Source organism: Muntiacus reevesi, chromosome 5 (assembly GCF_963930625.1).
Source record: "Muntiacus reevesi chromosome 5, mMunRee1.1, whole genome shotgun sequence".
Lineage (NCBI taxonomy): Eukaryota > Metazoa > Chordata > Mammalia > Artiodactyla > Cervidae > Muntiacus > Muntiacus reevesi.
This window is the reverse complement of record NC_089253.1, coordinates 95,796,181-95,816,134: the sequence shown is the minus strand read 5'-3', so window position 1 is coordinate 95,816,134 and position 19,954 is coordinate 95,796,181. Positions and strand designations below refer to the sequence as shown.

The window sequence follows — 19,954 nt, the reverse complement described above, 5'->3', positions numbered from 1 at the left end:
GTGCCATGCACACATGCAGTCCGAAGCCTGCAGCTCTTATCTAGAACATCTGGCCCCTTCGCGGCTGTCTCCGAGACTCTGAGACCGGACTGTTCGCTCAGAGATGTAAACAGAAGAGCTGCCCGCCAAGGCCGGCCCTGACACGGCACTCCTCACAGTGTTCCTCTTGGCATTCGATTAGAAAAAGAAAAAAAAAAAAAACTTGCAATCAATACTCAAAGTTGGATTTTGAGCTTTTCTGCAAAACTGGGCTTGGAGTGTTTAATAACAAGGTTCCTCACTGCTTGGCCTCTAGGTTTATAATAAAAATAAATATTTCCCCTTCCTGATGTTGAAGGCCATGCCAACAGCAGGGAGGAGCTTGGAGGCGAGAGGAAGCAATTGGAGACGCTTAAACGCTGCAAACATAAGCCCCCGGGGGTCTTCGGGGGCTGGGTACCTTGACGGGACCCCAGGGATCGAGAATGTTCCCAGCTGAGTTCCAACCTCTTCTCTAATTGTACAGTGTAAACTAATCAGCGTCCAATGCCTTTTCTCTTTATGACCAAGACAGAACAAAGCCTCAAATTACTAATTACACAAATACAGTGTCTTTTGCTAATTGGATTGGTTAATGTTAGTTAATAAAGCACTTTAAAGATAGGCATGTGGTATGAAAGAGGCAATTCATACGTTTAATAATAGGCTAATAACTGTCAGTGATGGCTAATCAGCCCTTGTCGCATGTACCGACCGTCGGACTCTCTTTACAGGCCTTTGGACGGCTGGTACAAATTAGTGCCTTCACAGGAGCCAGCAGGGCCGGGAGCCCCTGTCCGCCTGCAGCTCGCACCCCTTCCACCCCGTGAGGGCTTGGCAGTGCCTGCTGACCACAACCCCGGTGGCGGTTTGGGGCGTTCATCCTCTAAGGAAAACCGAAGCCCTGTTATTTCTATTATTTATGAAAGAGCCTTTGGTTAAACGATTAGGAAGAGGAACCAGAGGCCTGCGTCCTCATCCCAAGGCCAGAGGCTGAGCCATGTTTCTTGGTGACCCCGGGCAAGCTCTTTGACCTTCACAGGCCTCAGTCAACTCAGCTGGAAAATCGGGTAAAAGGACTGTAATGTCTCAGGCAGGAGCTGCTGAGTGGAGGTGCGCGGAGAGCAGACTGTGAGCCCCGAGCACAGGGGCCTGACTGTGGAGGGTCTACCGCGCCCGCTCAGGGCCAATGCCAAAAGGAAAACAGGTTTTGTGGACCCCCAAATCAGGCCGCAGGACCTGGGACTCCGGGCCCCACTCTGGACTGGCTGGATGAGATGCAAAGACCAGGTTCCCTTGTTTCCAGCTGTGAAGAGCTTCCTCCACGGGCTCCCGAAGCCAGGGCCGGCTGAGGGCAGGTGCTGGTCTGTGGTCGGCTTCGGAGCTGGCACTCTGTCCTGGCTCCCACACCCATAGGCACCCCACGGGTCAGGTTTACACTCATCTGATCCTCTGTTTCAAGATGTGGCCTCCTTGCTGTATCCAAGGTTTTATCGATTCATCCAAGCAAATCTTTTTCTGTTAGAGGAAAACCAGACCAGAACGAATCACCTGCTGCGAGTTGCCCCATGAACTGGCATCACCAACTTCATCCACAGGGACCCCCTCTTCTAAAGTATCCCAAGGCGGGGGGTTCTGTCCAAGTTCAGAGGCGCCTCCCAGGAGCAGAAGCCTGGAGAAGCCCCGGGTTTCCAGGGAGGAAACTTGAATAATTGAGCATGCACAGATACTTTTGCTCCTGTAAATGAAATGCCCCAGGTGTGGATCTGGGGGAGGAAAGTAGCCCAAAGTTCTGCTTCCATCTGCCGGGCGGCTCTGCTAAGCTGGGAGCCCGCACCGAGCGGAATCTGTCTGTAAGAACATGAATGCGCCGTAATCAGGACCGTTAAACCAAACCAAGCACCAAAGTGAGGCTCAGGGGACAGAGGACTCGCCTGCCTCCTGGGTCCTGAACAGGGACTGGGGGAGGGGCCGTGCTATCCAAGGTAGGCAAAGGGGCCACTGGCACATGGGCTCATCTTGCGCCTCACTCCAAGTGCTGAGAAGTGGGACTTGTTTGTATGGACTTGTTTTTTTCTGCATAGAGCTGGCCCAGCTTGAACCACAGGCCAAGCTGAGGCCAGTTGGGCATTCAGGCTTGAAAGCTCCACCTTGACGAGCTTGGGCTATCCTGGCCCAGGAGCTCCAACCCCCAAGTGCAGGCCAGCTGAGCTCTGCTGGTCAGACCTGGGTCTCTGTCCCTGTGCCCCACCCCACCCCGGGGACCCTGGCTCCCTAGGGCCCCTGCCAGGTGCATTCTCGGGGGCCTGCTTGTGCTGTCTCTGTCTCTCCACTCCCGCAGCCCCGTCTCTGTCTCCTCCATCTCTCTCTCCCGCTGTCTCTGTCTCCCTGTGTCTATCTCTTTCCCATCTCGGTCTCTGTCTTTGTTTCTCTGCCTCTGTCTCCCACATCTCTCTCTGCCTCTGTCTCCTCCATCTCTCCCTCTATTTCCCAACACTGGTATGGGGCATGCTGGGCACCACCCCACCCCCACCCACCCCGGGCACAGGCAGCACTTGCTCAGACCTTGTGTGGTTCATATCCTGGCTGACCTCAGTTCTCTTCTCAGTCTTTGGAAAAAGCAAATAAATTATGCTGCCGAACAAAATCTCCCAACTCCAAGAATAGAGCTTTAAAAATCCTACCAAGAAAATTTCTGAGGACGTGGTCAATGTTTCCCTGAGTCCATGTTCTCCCAGGCACGGCCTGGGTGGAACTTCTCCGGCAACGCTGATGGCCCACAGACCAGCTCAGGGCTGTGGGGCAGAACTGGAGAGGTACACGGCCTGCAGGGCCCCCGGGTACCCTCCTGAGCATGCACCCCACACAGCTCTGGGGACACACATGCCCCTGTGCCCACTCTGCCCCCTGCAATAATGGGGGTCAGTTTTCTGAGACCATCCCGCAGGCAGAGGGTGACCTTGACGTGTTAAAGTGACAGGCACGGCGGTGAGCATCAGCGTGACCCCACCATGTGGCTCAAGCCTGTGTCCACTCTTGCTGCAGATCCCATGACTGACGGACGCCGTCCCTCCAGGTCCGCGGACGGGGTTCCAGATGCCCGGGCTTACCTCTGGCCATCGCAGGAAAACTAGAGAAGAGTTGAAGAGGCTCTTGCTTTGCTCTCAGGACTGCAAACAGGAAGGAAGGCAGCAGCTGTGCAGGTGTCCTGAGGTTTTGGCTGCTGGACTCAGGCCCCCAGGAGAGCAGTGGGATCCAGACCTCAGGGGTGGGGGGATGCAAGGGGTGATTTGTGCTCTCTGCATGGATGTGACCTCCTCTGCACCAGTGACTCATTAGAAAGTAGAGACATGGTCCACGCGGAGTAAAGTCACAGTTCACACAGAAGTCAGGATGCTCAGCAGGTGCTTCGAGTGCCAGTGTGTCATTGGTGACCACGTTGTCCGCGCTTCTAGGTATGTCACTGTGGCCTGAGGTGGGACGGGCATGTCCCTGGGTCCCTGCAGTGTCGTGGTAAAGTGGAGTTGACAGAAGACAGTTTCAGGCACCGAGCTCCTCTCCTGAGGTCTTGGGAGCCAGAACTGCCTGTGTGACAGCCTGGGTCCATCCCTGACCATCTAGGTAGCTCTCCAAAAGGCGATGGTGGCATGGGTGCAATCGGAATGCCATCCAGGTTCCCCAGTGTCATGAGGACACACCCCCTACCCACACTTCCCAAGGCCCCCACACTTCCCAAGGCCCCCACGCTGAGAACCTCGATGAGGCCCTGGTGGCCGCCAGGCACAACCTCGGGAAGGGTCTCCCCATCTCAGGGGAGGTAAACGTCCCAGGATGCTGAGGGGCTTGAGGTAGAAATCCCAGCAGGGGTTTGGAGATTTCCCTCGTGACAACTCTGAGCACATCTTGTTGGAAAACAGGAAAAAAGAAAGAAGGACAAGGAATGGGGTGGTTTCAAACTGCTTCCAATTTCACACCGTCTCTTCCCGGCGGGAGGCTGCAGCTGAGAATGCCTGCTAGGCGGGGGCCGGGCAGGCCAGGCGGCCGCGGCAGCTGTTTGCAGGATCAGGTGTTCTGGGAACCCAGCTCGCTAGCTGCCCAGTATCTTGGTCACTGAGCAGAGCTGCCTGGAGACAGGGGAACCTCCTCCAAGCTCACACAGCCTTTGGGAAGCATTGTGCCCACATCTCCAAGGACATGAGACCTCCCACCTCCGTCCTCCGGCCATGGTGTCTGCGCTGGGTCGGGGGCCCACGTGCTGCTTCTGCTGAAGACCAGACAGTAACAGGCGGTCTTTTTGTTCCATGAGCCATCCCGTCTCATGTTCTGTATTTTCACCACCCTTTAATCATGTAATGGGCCTCATAGCTCACAGGACATGGGGACACAGGCCACAGGCCAGATTTACCCTGCCAACACCACCAGAGGCCAGGGCAGCCCGGGAGGCCCTCTATTCCTTGCTGTGGTCTCTGAGCCCTCTTCTTGGTGGCTACTCCCTTCCCCCTACCCCAGGAGGGGATTTCGGTGTCTGAGCCTGGGCAGTCACACACAACACAGGAAGTTACTTCTTCAGCAGGGCATCACTGTGCTCCTGGGGAACAGTCTGGTGCAGCACACATTCGCGTGCCCCCACTTCTCAGATGAGCAAGTTGAGGCTGGTGAGCAGGAACACGTAGGTACCAAGGGCAGAAGAGTCATCTTTGAGCTAGGAATCTCTGTGTTGCCCTGAGGCCTCTCCCGCCAGGCCAGGCACCTGAGGGAGGAGGGTCCAGCTAATGCCCCATGTCAGTCAGGAAGCCCTGAGAGGTGTCCCCAGGACAGGGACAGGCGGCCTGAGCCATGGGCTCGGCTGAGTCTGGGAAGTCCTCCTGAATTCCCTCTTGACCGTGAGCTTGAAATGCAGAAGGAGGGGGCCCTGGGGCAGGAGGTTGCTTGGGAATTCGAGGCCGAGTGGGGGTGGGTGGGCTGGCCTTGCTCTGCTGGTTCACCCTGCCCCCCAGAGAGAGAGCCAGGGCCCTGGGGGCTCCTGGCTGCATGGCAGTTGCATGGATGCTGCAGGATTCCAGAGGCTGCCCATTTTTCACAGCGGATCAGCACAGAATTCCTCGACACAGCTGCTGCTGTAATTGGGTCCCATTAGGAAAGTGTGCGGTCTTGTTCGGCGGCTCCCCCCCCCGCACCGCCCCCACGCACGGTGGTCTCGAGTTAGCGCGGCAGCTGTGACCGAAGCCCGGCTCTTGGGCTCTGCCACGCTGTCTCCTCCTCCCAGATTGGAAACATCCCTTTGTGGGAGAGAGAACCTGGTTCGTTTTCTCACCCTCCCTTCTCTCCTCCTCAGTGCCCCCCACCCACACCCCAAATGGAGCCAGTTCTGTGGAGGCCACACAACCTCCCAAGGGCTCCTGTACAGCCTGGTTGGAATCCCAGCTGTGTGAGGCTGGATGAAGAAATCAACCTCTCTGAGCTCAGCGGGCACATGGGCATTGCTAGAGGTTATGGTGCCTCTGCAGTTGACAGTTTGGCTCCTATTACTGTCATTGCTACTTTATTACTGTCGGTATTGGAAACGATGTACCTCTGGCTTCACCAGCTTGGAAGGTGGCCATCCTCAAAGTGAGAGGATCCTCAAATATTTGCAGAGTGAAGACCTGGACTAATTAAAGGGTGAGGATTGGATGAGGCCAGAATTGGATGGGGACGGGCCTTCGGCCCCGAGGTCATTGGCCCACAGGCACAGGGGCCACAGGGAGCTGCCTTTTCACATCGTGTCACTTCTTTGTGCCTTTGTGCTGCCTGACATGACTGTGGGGGTTGAAATGTACGCTGAAATGTAGGGTGATCACTTCTGACCTGCTTACCTTTGAGTTATTAAAGGTGACCCCAAACCCCAGTGGGAGGGGTGAGAATTCAGTGCCCAAGAAAAGCCTGAATCCCAAGGGATTCATGGTAGTGGGGGTGGGGTCGTCACATTTCAACATCAGCCCAGTTCCACCCCCGCCCCAACCTTGGGTCTCAGGACGTCAAACATGCGTGTGTCAAGCAGTCATTGCCGGGATCCTTGACCCTTTCTTCCTCACTTATGATTATTAAAGATCATCTAACAAACAAGTTATCGATAAGCAGGGTCAAGCTGTAGTGCATTAATATGATTCTGTCAATACACAGGTTATTTCTTTAACTAAAAAGGGTTGAGGATAAAAGACAAATGTACGTGTAGAACCAATAATTGACCTGTGATTTATTTCCCCCTTGGGAGACGCTGAGGTGCAGAGTCACCGGGCTGTGGGGTCCCCCAGGCAACTTCTCCAGATGGGCTGTCGTCCAGGTGTCCAGGCAAAGTTGGGGTATGAGGCCATCGGAAGGCCAGGAAGCAGGTCACACCCGTCCCACAGGGGTCCTGGGAGGATGCATTTTCAGACACGAGTGGGCAGAGTCACCTCCAGTTTGCAATGGGCAGAACCTGGTGGTGTTCAAGTGAACAGGAGTGAGCACAGCTGGGAAGCCGCAGGAGGCAAGTCCTACGCAGGCCTGACACCCGCGATGGATAAACAGTGCTCTGGGGCTGCAGAAGGGTGGGCCACTTGGGGACTCTGGGTTTTTGGGACATGAAAGAACATTCTAGAAAATTCAGGACTCTTCTGCAGGCCTCTGAGCCCACACGCTTCTCCCAGCTCTTGGCTTCTACCTCTTGAACCCAGACCCTCAGGAGGAGGCTCTGGTCCCTGAACCAGGAACAGATAGTTCTGCGGAACCTTCTCCTGGTTTCCGGGGGCACTTGTCCAGGTCCCGGAGCTGGCTATCACAAGGTCCCTGGATGCACCAGTGGCTCCCCTTCTAAGGCTGAAAGTTAGAGCTTGTCACGAGTCATTGATCGGACGTGCCGCCCGTCACCCTGCTCTTGTGATTTACGTGCACTTCCTCCGGGGACATTGATCTTCCAGAAGCAGGAGGAGGAAGCTATCCCCTGAGGGCAGGTGCGACACTGGACATGCATCTCCCCAGGACAAGGACCTGCGAAGCCCCGAGCTGGGCTCAGCCCTCAGCTCACCACCTGGCACAGGAGAGGCTCGGATCCTGACACAGTGTGGACCCAGCAGCTTCTATCTGCCAGTCCTGCCTGGTCAGCACCCCCACCCTAGTTCCCTCATGGCCAGGGCTGTCAGCCTATTCTCTCTGTGTCCAGAGCTCAACTGGACAGGAGCCCCCAGGTAACACCTCTGGGAAAGAACTTCCTCTGGGACCAGGACAAGAGGGCAGGGGTTCCTAGGCCGGGTCAGGGCTGGACCCAGCCCACCCGGTTCAAAGAGTGGTGACAGAAAGGGCTGAACACCATCCAGGGGCTGGGGCTCTGAGACCCTGAGCCACCCAGTGTATGCGGAGCCTGTTTCGGGCCTGGGGGAGAATTCAGAGCCTTGGTTGGAAGGGTTCTGCCAGAGGTTAGGTGTCCTGAGCTGGGGTAACCTGCACCTCTTCTCTGTTGAAAGGAATAGCTTTGGGGGGCATACCGGGGGAGCAGGAATCCTTGCAAGCAATCCTCCTATCACCAAAGACAACCGCCACCCCAAAGGAAGGTGGTCAGCTTAAGCCCTGCCCCCAACTTGGCTCATGTTCCCCCATGGCATCAGACACAGGGCATAAGGCAAGGTCACGGTGGGGGCAGGCTGAGGGGGCCTTGTGTCTCAGCCCTGGGAGCCTGGGGGAAAAGCCTAGGGAGGGTCTGGGCCTCCAGTTGCTGCCTGGGCCAGAAGCTGGCGGGAGTGACAGGCGAGACCCCTACCCAGATGGTTCAGAGGGGCCTGTGTTTCCAAGTTAAGGATCAAGGAATTGCCCTCTGCTGAAAGATGATGCTGTGAAAGTGCTGCACTCAATATGCCAGCAAATTTGGAAAACTCAGCAGTGGCCACAGGACTGGAAATGGTCAGTTTTCATTCCAATCCCAAAGAAAGGCAATCCCAAAGAATGCTCAAACTACTACATAATTGCACTCATCTCACACGCTAGTAAAGTGATGCTTAAAATTCTCCAAGCCAGGCTTCAGCAATACATGAACCGTGAACTTCCAAATGTTCAAGCTGGTTTTAGAAAAGGCAGAGGAACCAGAGATCAAATTGCCAACATCTGCTGGATCATCAAAAAAGCAAGAGAGTTCCAGAAAAACATCTATTTCTGCTTCGTTGACTATGCCAAAGCTTTTGACTGTATAGATCACTGTAAACTGTGGAAAATTCTGAAAGAGATGGACATACCAGACCACCTGACCTGCTTCTTGAGAAACCTATATTCAGGTCAGGAAGCAACAGTTAGAACTGGACATGGAACAACAGACTGTTTCCAAATAGGAAAAGGAGTATGTCAAGGCTGTATATTGTCACCCTGCTTATTTAACTTATATCCAGAGTACATCATGAGAAACGCTGGGCTGGAAGAAGCACAAGCTGGAATCGAGATTGCTGGGAGAAATATCAACTACCTCAGATATGCAGATGACACCACCCTTATGGCAGAAAGTGAAGAGGAACTAAAAAGCCTCTTGATGAAAGTGAAAGAGGAGAGTGAAAAAGTTGGCTTAAAGCTCAACATTCAGAAAACTAAGATCATGACACCTGGTCCCATCACTTCATGGCAAATAGATGGGGAAACAGTGGAAACAGTGTCAGACTTTATTTTTGGGGTCTCCAAAATCACTGCAGATGGTGACTGCAGTCATGAAATTAAAAGATGCTTACTCCTTGGAAGGAAAGTTATGACCGACCTAGATAGCGTATTAAAAAGCAGAGACATTACTTTGCCAACAAAGGTCCGTCTGGTCAAGGCTATGGTTTTTCCAGTGTCACGTATGGATGTGAGAGTTGGACTGTGAAGAAAATTGAATGCTGAAGAATTGATGCTTTTGAACTGTGGTGTTGGAGAAGACTCTTTAGAGTCCCTTGGACTGCAAGGAGCTTCAACCAGTCCATCCTAAAGGAGATCAGTCCTGAGTGTTCATTGGGAATGCCGATGGTGAAGCTGAAACTCCAATACTTTGACCACCTCATGGGAAGAGTTGACTCATTGGAAAAGACCCTGATGCTGGGAGGGATTGGGGGCAGGAGGAGAAGGGGACGACAGGGGATGAGATGGCTGGATGGTATCCAGCTATGGTGTCGATGGTGTCGATGGGCATGAGTTTGAGTAAACTCTGGGAGTTGGTGATAGACAGGGAGGCTTGGTGAGCTGTGATTCATGAGGTTGCAAAGAGTCAGACACGACTGAGTGACTGAACTGAACTGAGCTGAACTGGGGCAGCGCTTTCAGTGAGGACAGCTCAGGCACTGAGCCATTAACAAGGTGGCTTGTGGGTGACAAGGGGTTGGGGCACCGGGGGAGGGGGTCACCGCCCTTATTTCTCTGGGCTCTTCTTCAGCCAGCCAGGTGCAGGGGGTACCCTGCTCTGTCAGGTGCCTGGGTGACCAGGAACCAGAGGCCAGGCGGTGCACACCTGGGCTGCCTCCAGTCTTTCCTTTAAGAAGAAGCTGCACAGTCCCACCCTCTGTCTGTGCCCCTGACCCATCCTCTCGATCCCTGAGGGGCCGACAGCTCCCACCTCTGTCCTCCCTCACCGCTGTGCACATGTGGGAAGGTTAATCTACCTCTCTGAGTACCTTTCTCATCTGTAAAGAGTGTGATGACAGCTCTTCCTCAGGCGGTCTGAATTTAACGCCTAGTGTGAGCCCAACTGGAGAAGACTCTTGAGAGTGCCTTAAACAGCAAGGTGATCAACCAGTCAATCCTGAAGGAAGTCAACCTTGAATATTCATTGGAAGGACTGAAGCTGAAGCTCTGATACTTTGGTCATTTGATGCGAAGAGCTGACTCATTGGAAAAGACCCTGATCTTGGGAAAGATTGAAGGCAGGTGGAGAAGGGGAGAAAGAGGATGGGACGGTTGAATGGCATCACCGACTCAGAGAGCATGAGTTTGAGCAAACTCTAGGAGATAGTGAAGGACACGGAAGTCTAGTGTGGTGCAGTTCATGGGGCTGCAGTCAGACACGACTTAGTGACTGAACCACAACAGTGAGTCCACCACGGCACCCAGCCTTCCCAGTCCTCTGATCTCTGCTGTTTTCACTGGTGTTCCTTTGGGAAGGCTCTTACAGGTCCCCAGATCATGGTGCGGAATGGGGCCCAGCGCCTGAGCTCTGTCCAGCGCCCCCGCAGCCCACCACCACCCCGCCCCCTCACCACCCCAGAGCCCACCATAGCACATCAGCACGAGGTGAGCAGAGAAGGCCCGTGAAACCATGTAGAGTCCAGGCCTTACACAAGGTGGCCCTCCCTTCCCCGTTGTGCAGATCCTCCTTCCTTCCCTGCTCCCTGCCCCCCATCCAGCTGCCGGCCAGCACCCGCATCCATATTCTCCCTCAGAGGCAAATTGAACCCCCACCTGGGACTCGAGGACACCCATGGTGCACCTTAGGTCCTGTCTGCACCTGGTGGCCGCTTCCCATCCCCAGGCCAGCTCTTCTGCCACTGCCTCCCACCCTGCTCCCCTCCAATCCCACATTCTGGGGGTCCTCTGTGTTCTTGCTGCTGTTGTTGGAGGACAGAGTGGGCTTGAGCCACTGCCTCATCCCCAGAGTAGCTGACGCTGGAATCAACGTGGTTTCAAGATTTCTTTGAACGTCTCTAAGGCGCCTTCCAGGGGGCAGTGCAGACAAAAGGCATCCAGTGCTGCTTCTGGAAGGAGGCTATGAGGGGCCCAGGGCATATTAGACCATAAACCTGGTGTGTGGGGAGAGATTCATTCACTTACTCAGTTGTCCATCGCGGAGAAGGGAAGGTGCGGCGCCTGACAGCTGTGGGCCAGTCAGGGTGTGTGGCAGAGGGGCTTGTGCCCGTGGTTCAGGGGGAAGTTGCCAGGGGACAGAGTGTTCTGGGCACATCTGACAGCAGCAAGCCATGCCCAGAGTTCTGGGGCCATGCAGGGCCGTGTAGGACAGGAGGAGCCATCCGCCCCAGACTCGTACTAATGAGGCCCTGCCACTCCACAGAGGTCAAGACAGAGGCCCCCACTCCTGGCCAGCTGGGGGGTGGGGGATCTGGGGAAACTGGGGTGAGTCTAGCTAAAGCCCTTGCACGGGGCCTGGGTTTTTTGTTGGCCAACAGAGAAAGCAGGCAAGGTAGGACTTGACTATCACTCAAGCTGGGCTGGTTCCTCCTGTCAGATCTGGGAATGGGGGGGCTCCCAGTACCCCGACTTTAGGGTCCTGAGCAGGAGACTTGGGAAGTGCCTCCTGGGAGGGGAGGGGAGGGTGGAGATGCAGGGCTGGGAATGTAAACAGCTTGCGGAGGAGACCTATATGCGTTTCGGGCCGGGCCCTCTGAAGGAGCCTGGTCCTTTTTCGTGCAGTACTTGACTGTGTAAATATTTTTCTTAGGAGTAAAGAGAGAGTCTCCATTCATTGGGTAGGATCTCACTTGAAAGAACTGAGAAGTATCTGTTTAGCCATAAAAGCGAAAAACAGTGTCCAAGGCGCCTTTCAAAAAAATCATTTCTGTAGCTCAAACACGGCCAAGTGGAGTTTTTTTTTCTCCTTTTTTTTTTTTTAATGCAAAAAATAAATAAATATGACCCGTTCCCAGTTGAGAGCTCAAGAGTTTGTGTCAACACCGTTGGAGCCTTTGCTCTGGGAGCCAGAGTGGGCTGGCCGGTGACTAACTGCCCTGACGGTTCCCGGGGGCGCTGCCAGCAGGACACCACCCAGGCCACACCACCGGGGGGTGGGGCGGGGTGGCAGGGGGCTCCTGCGAGCTTCTGGCTGGGGTTCAGGTGTGACTCTGGTCGGAAGGGTCAGTGTGTGGCTCCCTTCCACCCAACGCACCACCTGGCAGCCTCCCAACCTGTTTCTCTGGATTCAGGAGGCTGGATTCGGATGTGGCCGCCAGCACCCCAGCAGCTCTTTGACCTTTGCCCTGTCACTCTAACTCCCAAGACTCTGTCTCCTATCTCTAAAGCCAGGGTAACCCCAGCTTGCACCCAGATGGGGCTATCGGGAGCAGGACGGGGAAGCCGCCTTGGGAGCACCCGAGCAGCAACCCCCCCAGAGCCCCCACCTGAGGCTCCCAGAACGACTGCCTGCACCGTTCTCCGGTCACCGCTACAGCCCAGCTCCGGCCACTGCTGCATTTACACCAGGGAATGTGGCTATCATGGTAGGAATTGGACTTGGTCAGAAAACTCAGCCTGAGAATTGTTCTTGAGAAAGCTCGTCTTCCCAAGAAGGGAGGATGCACACGCGAGTCTGTGGGCATTCTTTGCAGGAATTAAGATGACCTGGCAACTGGGCGGTTTGATGGATTCTGATCGGCAGTTCATTGGGTCCATTTGAGGGCACTGCTTAGTTGGTCTAAAACCCTCCTATGATGGGAGGCCATGTGTGGTCCAAAGCAGCTCACCACGGGCTGGGGGTGGTGGTCACCAGCTTCAGGTTTGACCTGTCTGCCCAGAATGTGTCCCCCAGTCTCCTGGAGGGTGGCAGAGTGAGGCTCAGGGCTAGGCCAGCATGGGAGGGGGCTCCTTCCATCAACCCGTGGGGCCCCCGCCCTACCTCCCAGGACAGCCTTGGGCAATGACCTGCACAGATGGCCCTAGCCCAGCCCACAGGCCCCTTCAAGGGGAGGGGCCTTGTAATCAACTTTTAGCCACTTCTAGACACAGACACACCTCTTTGCCTCTTTGGGTAGAAATGTGGCTTTAGCATTGGACAGAGAGGAACAGGGTAGAGAGGCCTGGGCTTCAAAGCCAAGAGGAAGAGGTCAGTAAGTGAGAACACTTGATGACCTCTTGGACCACAGGCTGGACTGGAGGAAGGGGCACTTCATCTGCTTCTCTCTGGTTTTGGAAGCCACGTGTTTGGAGCTCTATCTGGGTTTCCTCCTGTGTGTACGTTTTCAGATCCTTTAATAACAGACTATTTCGAAGGGAGAGAAACCTGCTGGGATTCGTTTGTGACACCGAGCAGAAAGCCTAGCCCCCTCAAGGGACATGCCAGAACTCCAGAGCTGTGAGCATATGGATGTCTGTGTATGTGTGTCTCCTCTGGGCTGACTTTTCGGAGAACAGAGGCTATTTATTTTAAGAGTCAAAAAAAGATGCTTTGAGCAATCCCACTTAGCTCAGTCCTGGCACCAAGACCCTTGAGAGAAGCAAATGCTCCAGGTCAAACCTCACTTTTTTGGCTAAACTACTTAATCAAAACACACCTAATACTTCTGCTGGTGCGGAGACGGGCTTGAGAGCAGAGACCACCACTGCCAACAGCCGGCTGGCCATCAGTGCCTGTGCCGAGGACTCGGCAAGCAAAATAAAGAGGGTTTTCAGCAAAGCGGTGGACTTGGCAGCGAGAAGGCTGGGACAGAGGCTCCAGAAGGGGTGCGTGAGGCAGACTTTCACCCGAGGTCAGAGGGTCAGTGAAGAGCAGGGGTGATGGTGGTCCCACCTGCCAAGGTGGCCATCACATCAGGGGGAGGGGGAGGCAGAGAGAAGTTGCCGGGACAGGATGGTCCTGGGACCCACTCACATCTCCTGGCAGGAGGCTGACTTCCTCTGTACGGGAGTGTCGGCCAGCTTGGGCTTAATGCCCCAAGCTCTCTCTGTATTGCACTGTTGGATGGGGCTCCATTCTGCAGCCGAAGCACCCCAAGCTGGGCCTGTCCAAGGGGAGCCCAGGGCCAGGCTCCAAGGAGCAGCAGAGAGACCCTCATGTGCCTGGTCCCACCAGCCTGGCCCTGCACTGAGAGCCTCCTCTGTTCCATCTCTCTTGCTCCGCGTGTTGTAGTGGCATCTTGACCTTCAGGGATAGTACCGTTGGAACACCCACTTCTGTACCCCCAGCCTGGAGCTTTGCTACCAGCACAGGCCCTCTAGCCATGCGCAGGAAATGCTCTGAACACTCTTGTCTCCCAAAAGCAGCCTCCAGTTTCCAGCTGCCCCCCAAATCAATAGCGACTGTGGCAGTGCCATGAGCTGGGCCCGGCTGAGAAGTCCAACTCCTCAGTGTCCCCAGGACAGTGGCCTGGTGGTCAGCATGCTTGCTGGGCGTCTCTGCAGGAGGTCCCCGAGGCCCCTTCCCTGGGAGGGGTCGCAGCAGCAAGGCAACGAGGAGTGACATCGCCAGGTCTTCAGGCTCGGGCTCCTCCATGGCGGGCTTTGGGTGGGGACCTGCTTTGTCCTTCACAAGGGGACAGGATCCGGGAAGGGGAGTCGCTCAGATGGGTGGCCCCTTCCGCAGTTTTGCCCTGGGCCCTGGAGACTGTGAGGCTTAGAAAAATTAACACACAGTGTTTCTCCCTCTGATTCAAGCCACCCCGTCATAAGGGGCAAGTGGCTGAACTGCAGGACTTGGGGCCCGTGCTGGAACCTTCAGTTCTGCATGATGCTGACAAGGGTCTCCAGGCGGGGTGCAGGCCTGAGCAACCTGGAGGAGGAGAGTGGTCCATCTCCTTCCCTGGGGGGCATGGCCTCTTCTTGGACAACATAGGCTCTCCTGGGACCCAGGCAGTCTGCCTCTCTCCTCTTGTCCCAGGGCTGACCGGGCTCCAGCCAACCTTCTTGGCTCTGAATTTGGGAGTGAAAAGCAGACAGACAAGAGGACTGCCTCACTGGCCTGTCTGCTGGCAGAGCTAAGCCCCCAGGTCTGAAGCTAGCTCGTCTCCCCCGGGGCCTGTCCACCCGGGTCCAGTAGGGCCTGAGTACCTAGGTACCTGACCTCTCGCTGGCCCTCCTGGAGAGTCTCTCCTGGTGTGTCCGTGTCTGTCTCTTCTGCCTCATTCTCTGTTTTCACTCCTAGTCGCATTCCAAACCACAATTTCAGAATCTATTAAAAGAAACATAAAATCCCCAATTGGTTAGAATTCTCAACATTTAAAAATATGACTTATTGTTATTACAGCTGAGTCTGGGCAGATCTGCCAGCGTTTGGAACGGAGCGTCTTGGTCCTCTGACCTGACCTGCATGGTCACTGGCAGGCACTCTGCTCCGAGCTTGTCGTTCAAGAAGCAATGGTGTCATTATAAGGGGAGGGGGAACAAAACCCCTGGGTTTGACCCCATTTCTCTTCTTATTCTCCAAATATTGGTTTCCATCTTGGTTTCTATTCTTATGGAAATGACATCACAAATTTATATACGTGTCTGTGCAGGGTACTTGTGATCCAAAAGGGAAAATCCCGTTGATGCTGCTAATTTGTCAGTTTGCATAGCTTAGAAAGGACTCTGGGACCCGTCACTGAAACGTCACCCTCTGGAGTGGAACTGGGTGGTTTAGAGGAGGAGATGCCAGCCAGGTAAAACGCGACAGCTCTTCAGAGCTGAGCCAAGGAAAGCTCCAAGTCGAAGCCACTGGGTGGAAGAAAGACCCAGGGTGGCTGGCACTTTCCTCGATGCCCCAAGTCCATGTCCATGGGGGGGATGGTGGTGGGAGGAGAGAAGACTTCCTGCTGCTGCCACTGCCCACTGCTGGGGTAGGGGCTCACTCCAAGAAATAAGGAAGGAACCCCTTACCTATTTCAAGCACCACAGTGCCCCTGACTACACGTGCAGTCTGTACCCAGTCACTACAGTGAGCTCCACAGTGTGGCTCCTCCCTGTGATCGGGGAGGACCCCAGTTCTCTTATTACGGAGAAGCCACCTGCCTTACCCCTATTATTTCAGGGCTTGCTCGCTCTGCCCGCATGTGTATAGCCCACTGTAGCTCGAGGACCATACTCGGTCGGAAACTAACAACCCATTTCCAAATTGTTTTGCAGCAAATGCTGACGGATGCGGAGGTGTCATCGCAGGAGGGCTGCATCCAAAAGGTAGGCAAGCTGGTTCTGCGCCTTCTCCCCTCCTCTCGAGCCTGCACTCTGGTTGAGCCTGCGCTCTGGTTGAGCCTGCGCTCCCGAGTGAGAGGCCATCTGTGGTCGGTCGAGCGCGGAATTCCCCAGGGATCAAGACGGATGCTGGTTTTCCTGGTGCAGCAGGTAGCAAGCAGCTTGCTTCACTGAACCAACTTGGTTCCGGAGAACCAAGGCGAGCCCCGTACGTGTGGGAATGCTTTGGGCCAGTCAGGTGCATAGAAATGAAATAAATGCAGATTGTGTTTATTTAAATATCTTCACTGGATACTCACATGAAAAGAATATAGAGAAGAAAAGCACAATTGGCTGCAGATTCAACAAAGCCTTTCACTGTACTCAGTCTCCGAAGATGGCTCAGGCACCTTGTTGAGTAAGCAAAGCGTCGGTCGACAGAAAAAGTGTCAATGTGGGCATTGTCCCCTGGTGATGGGTAACAACCGTTTGACAAACGCGAGATCCGAAAGGCCCAGATAGTGGGCCAGGCTCAGAAAAACAGCCCCCCCACCCCCCGAGGGAAGCACACACCCCCAGGCAGGCACATTCCTGCATGTGCATGCTAGGCAGACAGCAGAGGGGAGGGGAAATTCACCTCAAACTCCGAAGCCATTTGTCAGCTGGAGTTCAACATCCAGAGAATTTGGCCCATCCTCACATGAGTATATACATGTACACACACACATCCACACAGAGAGACACATGCACACATACACAAACACATAGACACACACTTGTAGAGACACAGACATGCACACAATACAGACACACAAACACACAGATATAAACACATGTGGTAGCTGATGCAGTCTTTGGGCTTTTCAGTAGCATTAAAATAGCCTTTTTTCTCCTGGCATCTTGACTTCAAAGCATTGTACAGACCAAGCTAAGAGAGTCCATCTTCTCAGGGTACCCAGACCACATCAGGCAGCACAGCACGGACGTCTGGGATGATGGGTCAGCACAAGGCTACCCAGCTGCTGTCAGGGGCTGTTTTCTTAGTGTCAGAATCGCCGAGCTATGCTCATGAGGTGCTGTCCCCCCTCCCAGGAGGGTCCAAAAACTGCCTGAGCATACACTGCTGTCATCATGAAAAGTCCTCTTTGGGTCTGGAAGTGACAAGAAAGCAATTTGCTGGTTCCGCCGATCTCTGTGACTTTCTTCCTGTGTCTGGCTGGCTGGTTAGGGTCGGGGCAACTGGGGGACCTGCCATCCCAGAGGACTGAGTCCTAAGAGCCGAGGCCTTCCCTTCTCACCAGGGTCAACCCAAGAGACATTGATTTCAGAGAAAACCATGTGATGGGGGATGTGGTCTGACCCTGCAGTGACCTCTGGCAGGGGTGACCTCTGGCAGGGGTGACCTTCGGCCTCATTTGTCTCCATAAGCGCGTCTGTGTCTGGCCCGGGGGGAAATTATGTCTGAGCAGAGCTGGGACAGAGTGTCCTCTCCCTGTCCACTGCCCAGGAGCCTGAGGCCTCTCTTCCTGGAAATGCATCCGCAGGCCCCAAAGTGAATCCCTGCCGTGTCCCTCTCCCTCCCCCACCCCCCACCCTGACCCTGGGAGTGAACTCTTTTCTTAAAGGAGGAGGTGGCCAGAGCAACTTGAGCAGCTTCCTTGCGCCTTTCACAGCTTTCAGAGAATTGAAGTGCTTCCACCCCCCACGCAGAGAAACCACAGTCAGCTCGTCTCTCAACTACTAAAAGGAACATGGAACCTCCATCTTCCCTGCTAAGAAGAAGCTCACACAGGGCGGGAGGTGAGAGGTGGGTCAGGAAGTCGGTTGTCCGCCCTGGGTACAAGCTTCAAGGCAGAATGTCAAATGGTAGGGTCTAAGGTTAAGGTCGAGAGGAGGAAGGGATGCATCCTCTATCCCCTGAGGTGGTGCTGCCTCCAACGTGGCCTCTCCTTTTTACAAACGGTGGAGTCGGCGGGCCTTGGATACTGTGGCCCAGACATCCTTCCGAGAGCTCCTCACGGGGTGGGCACAAGCGCCCTCCAGCCAGGGACCCGCTCACAATTGCCCAGGTTGGCACAGCCTCCCTTCAGATGCAGACCTTTGTAAGGCCCGTTGGAAGGGTGCCCACAGAACCGGATCAGACCCCTGTGGCAGCTACAGTAGCTGGGAAAGGCCAGTGCCGGGCAGCAGAGCCGAAGGCGCCAGGGCTGTGGTTGCTCTGAGAGCCGCTCTCCCGTGCCCGGCCCCCAAGGCTCCGCCCTAAGGCTTTGTCCACCTCCCCCGATACCCCTGCCCTCACGGAGAAGTGCTCCTCTGAATCCCCGGACTCTCCCATCCTCACACTAAACTTAGTGCGAGGCATTTGGGGCATCAAGTGTGATGGGGTGGGTGCCCTGGGTCATGTTGGTCGATGATCAAAACCTAAACCTGGTGTCTAGAGCCATTTGATTACTTCCCAGAGAGGGAAGGAGGTGCTGAGAGAGACTCAAGTGCAAAGGCAGCTGGGGTACCGTGGCGGGGGCCAGAGGACAGTCAGTGCAGCCTTCTCTTGAGCTTCTTCCCATATGGAAGGTCGCAGCTGTGTCCCTTACAGCTTTGGAGATGCACATGTGCTTATTACATGAGAGGACCGTATATGCCTCTGCAGGCTAAGGACTAATTTAGGGTATTCCTTGGTGATAGGAGATAGATCCCATTTATCAGTCTTGTAGTTTAGGATTTTGGTGTCTGGATGAACAGGGCCTCTCCTCCTCCAAAGATACACACATCTGGGGACGTTAAGGTCCTCCAGGGAAGCGCTGAGGCTATGTAGCCTGGGGTTGGCCAGCTGACACCTCTGAGCATCACTTATTCCAACTTCAGGATTCAATGAATCACACTTTCTGCTCTTTATCAGCGTCATGGGACCCCATGAACTGTAGCCTGCCAGGCTCCTCTGTCCATGGGATTCTCCAGGCAAGAACGCTGGAGTGGGTAGCCATTCCCTTCACCAGGGGATATTCCTGACTCAGGGATCGAACCCAGGTTTCCCACGTTGCAGGCAGATTCTTTACTGTCTGAGCCACCAGGGAAACCCTCAGTGAAATGTAACTAAGGCTAATTAATTCAATCAGTGGCTGGACACAAGAGATGCAGAAAGGGTGATGTTTTGTAGGAAACGGTGGTTATAAATTCTTGGTATTAAAGAACCAGGATGCTGAAGAGGCTGTGGACTCTACCTGTCAGAGTTTACAGGGGACAAAATCCACGCCCAGGGAGGCTGGTGGTGCCTATATCCGCAGGGGAGGCAGGATTCTAAGCCAGGATCTCTGGTGCAGAGCTGGGCTCATATTGGAGAGATAGCGGCTGCAGCCTGGGAGCCGGCCCCAGGCTTGGCCCTGCCTTGAGAACCCTCCTGCGTCCCTCCCTGAGGTTGCCTCCATCCCCAACCTGTCCTGGTCTCTTGTGTCCCTCTGTCCCCCAGTCCCCCCTGCTGCCCTCTGTGGTGCCACCAGACCCTCTCCATTCCTCCCCCACCTCCACCCTGCCCCCTATCTTCACATTCTTGCATCTTCCTTCCACCACCCACTGGTTCCCTGCGTCCCCTCCTCCTGTGTGCAGCACGCCCAAGCGCTCCTGCTCCACCGGGTGCCAGGCTGCCCCACACTCATCCCAGGTGTGCGTTCCAGATGCTCACGCACTTCCCTCCAAAAGTCACTTTGGCTGCAGGTCCAGCAGCATCGCCTTTTCTAGCCTCGGGCCGGGACCTCTGGGACTGCTGACTGCAGCCGACTCTATTTAGTCTCTGTTTACTTAGAGGGAAAGCCCGGGGCTCCTGGAGAGCAAACATCTGCGGGAGATAATCTAGGAGCTGTCCATCCATCACTGGGGGCGCCTGGCTCCCTGGAGAGCCCGCCAGAGCCTGGAATAAAAAGGCCGGGCGAAGAGGCTTTGGGGACAAATAAAGAGCTGTGTTAAGGGCCCGCTGAAAATGGATGGAAGACATTATTAAGACTCAATGGCCGTCTTATCAAAATCCAATAGGATAGACATTTGGCAAAAGGCTTAAATTTATTCTTTGACTTTCTGGAGGGCTTGAATTTATCCGTTAACAAGAGTGTAGTCC

General features: G+C 54.8%; 1 protein-coding gene across 3 annotated transcripts in view; it reads left to right on the top strand.

Annotated features, from left to right (window-relative positions):
- Positions 1-19,954, top strand: part of PRDM16 (PR/SET domain 16) — a 337,722-nt gene that overhangs the window by 143,747 nt on the left and 174,021 nt on the right. For all 3 annotated transcript variants that reach the window (XM_065935908.1, XM_065935909.1, XM_065935907.1), the window contains exon 3: positions 15,805-15,855. In XM_065935908.1, the coding sequence (XP_065791980.1) occupies positions 15,805-15,855 (51 nt within the window). The remainder of the gene's footprint in view (positions 1-15,804; positions 15,856-19,954) is intronic.